This window comes from Egretta garzetta, unplaced genomic scaffold (genome assembly GCF_000687185.1).
Source record: "Egretta garzetta isolate BGI_Z169 unplaced genomic scaffold, ASM68718v1 scaffold712, whole genome shotgun sequence".
Classification (NCBI taxonomy): Eukaryota; Metazoa; Chordata; class Aves; order Pelecaniformes; family Ardeidae; genus Egretta; species Egretta garzetta.
This window is the reverse complement of record NW_009258883.1, coordinates 733396-737311: the sequence shown is the minus strand read 5'-3', so window position 1 is coordinate 737311 and position 3916 is coordinate 733396. Positions and strand designations below refer to the sequence as shown.

Genomic DNA, 3916 nt, shown 5'->3' with positions numbered 1-3916 from the left:
CACTTTTTAGAAAAGGTTTTATTTATTTAATTCTGGGTGGTTCAATGTAATCCAGCATCTATAAAACTGTAGCTCGGGAAACTTTTTACAGAATCTTAGAGTGGTAAAAGGCAAAACAGAAATGCTGTTTTAGAAGCAGCGGGTACCATTTCTAGTCTAAGACCCATACTGAAGGTAGCTGCTTTTCAAGCTTAGCAATGGAACAATTAATAAAGGAACCCATTAAGGTCTGATTGTTGCTGCTAAAAAGGAAGGTTGAATTTCAGTCCTTTGAAGTAACTGAGAATGATTCAGGCCTCATTACAGAGATATAATCTACATTCATACATTTATGTTAGTGATTCAAATCTATTGGGACAGATTGAATTCCGTTAAATAGTGCATCTTTCCTGTGGAACTTTTCTCAGGCTTTCTCAGGCTAACCTAAGAGGTGACCTGACAATACAAAGTAGTGGGGTATTTAGGGATTCAACTGTGCTATAAAAGAAAGGCTATACAGAAAGTAGAAAAAAGAATGAGATATAATCTAAAAAGTTATGTCAGCTTTTCATTTGGACTCTGTTTTGTAAAAATGCCCCCCCTGTCATCACTCGGGATAGAAAAGGACTCTATGCGTTGTAGTAGTTTTAGTACTGTACTGAATATTGCAACCTGCCAGAAGCAGATTTAATATGAAATTCCAGATACGTGGGTTTTTTCTTAGCCAGAAGATCTTACAACCAACATACAGCCAATCACAAACTAGGAACAGGTCTAGGCAGAACACTTCTTCAGTAAATTCAAGACAGCACCTATTTTCTTAATGAGTAGGGGTTAAATATATCTGTTTGACCCCCAAGCTACTATTTTCTCCTGCCACCAGAGATCCTGAAAGGCCAGTTGGCTGTATTTTCCAGAATTTGACAGGAAAAGGAGAAAAAAGCAAAAGGTTTCTTCAAATGTATAATTTTAAGATATTATGGTAATTATTTATTATTTAAGCTGCTGGAATCAAAAGAGCTTCAATTTTAGAAATAACATGTTGTACCCTTCATGACTTAGAGAGCAAGCAAACACTGACATCAGCTTTGTAGACATACATGTAAGTTGTCAGGCATTCACTGAAAAGTAGGCTTTTGTTCATTTTGGTTTTATTTCTTATTTTTTATTAGTTGCCACAAAAGAAAAGCCTAAATCAGATTCACAAAAAAAAAAACCCCAACAAACCCTGAAATGCTTCGCACTCAGTGCAAATACAAGCAGAATAAATACTCTGAAGTACCATAAACAACATCATAAAACATATTGATTCTAACATTAAATGGTTTCATTTTTAAGGCTGTTTAAATGTCACCCCCAGAAGCTGAACACATAAATTTAGGAGCCGACTCTCTCCAGAATAAACACCATAATTGGAGAAAATCATTTCTAATTTCTGTTGTGAAGTTAACAATATATTTAACATCCTAATCAGTCTAATTTTAGAACTATTTGTTCTTTTTTGCATTTTCTGTTGTTTAAATTAAGATTTACTCCAAATGCCAAATGTAATTGCATAGGCAGTTTTCCATTGCATTCCACTGATCAGCATTACTAAACTGCCTCTGTTTCAAAAAAGTTCTGGGTTTACGTATCGAGCTACTCACTGTGTTTCTGTACCACTTTGCTTCTCTGCTAGTCCCGTTCCCTTAGGAAACATTCCACCTACTTGCATTCCAAAACAGTTATTTTACAATACTAAATACTGAACCAAAATTTAATATCTTGCATGCTGCCCATATCCTGTCAGTCCTTGATCCCTTATTCTGGTGTTAAAAGATAGTACATCATATGGAAGATGCCCGTTAGTTACTGGGAAAGTTGACAGTTCAGTGATGGGCTAGAAATAGGAATCTGTCATAACATTCAGTATGTGAAATGAGAAATCCATTAGGAGAGATGGAATCAAAGGAAACGCCAACAACATATGCCCCTCCAGGAAAATAATAGCTTGAAAAATCCCTTTAAAATAGCCTTGAAAATGGAAAAATTGTTCCTTTCTGGCAAAGGAACTGCACTAGTTTAAAAAAAAAAAAAAGACAGCAAAATACTCAGACAGATTTTATGGGGAAACCTTTGCAATCCCAATAAAGCCCCTTTTTCTTTGAAGTCAGACGCGTGATTCAGTAAATGACTCATGTTAGCAATTAGAAAATGGTCATTTAGGGCCCTGATTTCTTTTTGAGACAAGGAGGGTGAGGGTGGGGAAAGAGACACAATAAATCTTGAGAGGCTTAAAAGGAAGAGCAGGCTAAAGTGTGAACTTTTTATTTCAGCAACGGAAGCGAGAAATCAGTGATTCATTAAAGGAGGGAGAAAGACCTCCATGGAAGCTGGCAAAGAGGAAGGAAAAGGAGCTAATTATGTCTCTTCCCTTTTTACTCTCTCTGACCAGCATATAATCTGCTTTTCCAGGGTCTGCCTGTAGTATATACTTCTTTCCAACCTCTCCACCCAACCCCTCCTCCAGCGGGGGGGAGGGGGAGATCTAGCAGGCAACAAGCTCCAGGTGGCTTTCTCAAGCACTTCACTGCCAAAAAAATAAAATAAAAATCCTCCGCTAGAAAACAAGTTTCTTTTGCGGGGAGGGAGGGAGGGGAGGAAAGCCTCCCCGCAGCGGGCACCGCTCGCTGCAACTGCAAACGGGTTTCAGATGTCCCACCGCTGCTTGACCCCCTGCAAATAAGGGTTGACCACCAGAGGCACGTCCCACCTCTGACTTGTAATCGCTGACATTTAGGCTTCAGCTTCCAACCTGTTTACAACCAGAGGGGGAGGGAAAGGAAAGGAAGGGAAGGGAAAAGGCAAGGCGGGGGGAGTCAAGTTGGGTTTTTTTCCCTCTCTCTCTCTTTCTCTGGATTTTTTTTTAAATACTGTTCTGGAGAATTCAAAACAAAGAAACTGCTTCCTCTGGGGTTGTCAGTGAAAAAGGACGAGTTGTGCAACTGGTTTGGGATTTGCAAAAAGGCAAGGGGGTGGGGATCAGAAGAAGGTGCAAAGCCACAAAGTGTGAGTGCATGTGTGTTGTGTAAAGGAGTATGTGTGAAAAATCCCTTCCAGCACCCTTTCCGCTGGTTATTATTTTTTGTTGTTGTTGTTGTTCACTTTGCTGTCATCTATTTTTCAGACCTTTCTGCATCTAAGATGGTGAAGAAAGGAGTGAGGAAGAGAACAAAATAACTACTGGGAAGTCTCAAACCAGGTTGGGGAGTGTGTGTCTATGTAGGGGGGTGGTGTGGGGAAGAGAAAAAGGAAAGAGGATTAACGGCAGCAAACCCACCCCCCCGCCCCAAAAAAAAAAAAAAACCAAAAACCAACAGCGCTTTTTTTTCTGAGGGAGGACTCGAAGGATTAAAAGGCAGCAACTTCTGAGGCGAATTGTCCCCTGAGTTATGGATGTTGGTGCACTTACTTCAGGCCAGATCAGAGCTCAGAGGGATCTAACCAGAAGCAGCAACCACCGGCTCTCCACTTGCCTTTTACCAGGTTTTACCCTTCCAGTATGTTTCATTCGATAAGACACTTTCCAGCGCCCAGAGTTTCAGTACAATGTGCAAATGGATACTGACAAATGGTGCCTCAGCCTTTTCCCACCTGCCTTGTTGCTGCTTGCTGCTGCTCTTCGTGGTGTCTTCCCTGCCTGTCACCTGCCATGACCTCGGCCAGGACATGCTGTCCCCGGAGGCCACCAACTCTTCTTCTTCATCATCCTCCTCCTTCCCCTCGTCCTTCTCCTCTCCTTCCAGTGCGGGGAGACACGTGCGGAGCTACAATCACCTCCAAGGAGACGTGCGCAAGAGGAAGCTCTACTCTTACAACAAGTACTTTCTCAAGATCGAGAAGAACGGCAAGGTCAGCGGCACCAAGAAGGAGAACTGCCCCTTCAGTAAGTACGCTC

At 41.3% G+C, this 3916-nt stretch overlaps 1 protein-coding gene across 1 annotated transcript in view; it reads left to right on the top strand.

The window, feature by feature from the left end:
- The first annotated feature begins 3519 nt into the window (after positions 1 to 3519).
- The window catches only part of FGF10 (fibroblast growth factor 10), a 63143-nt gene continuing 62746 nt past the window's right edge, over positions 3520 to 3916 (top strand). The window contains exon 1 of the mRNA XM_009633867.2: positions 3520 to 3904. Within this exon, the coding sequence (XP_009632162.1) occupies positions 3568 to 3904 (337 nt within the window). The 5' untranslated portion in view covers positions 3520 to 3567. The remainder of the gene's footprint in view (positions 3905 to 3916) is intronic.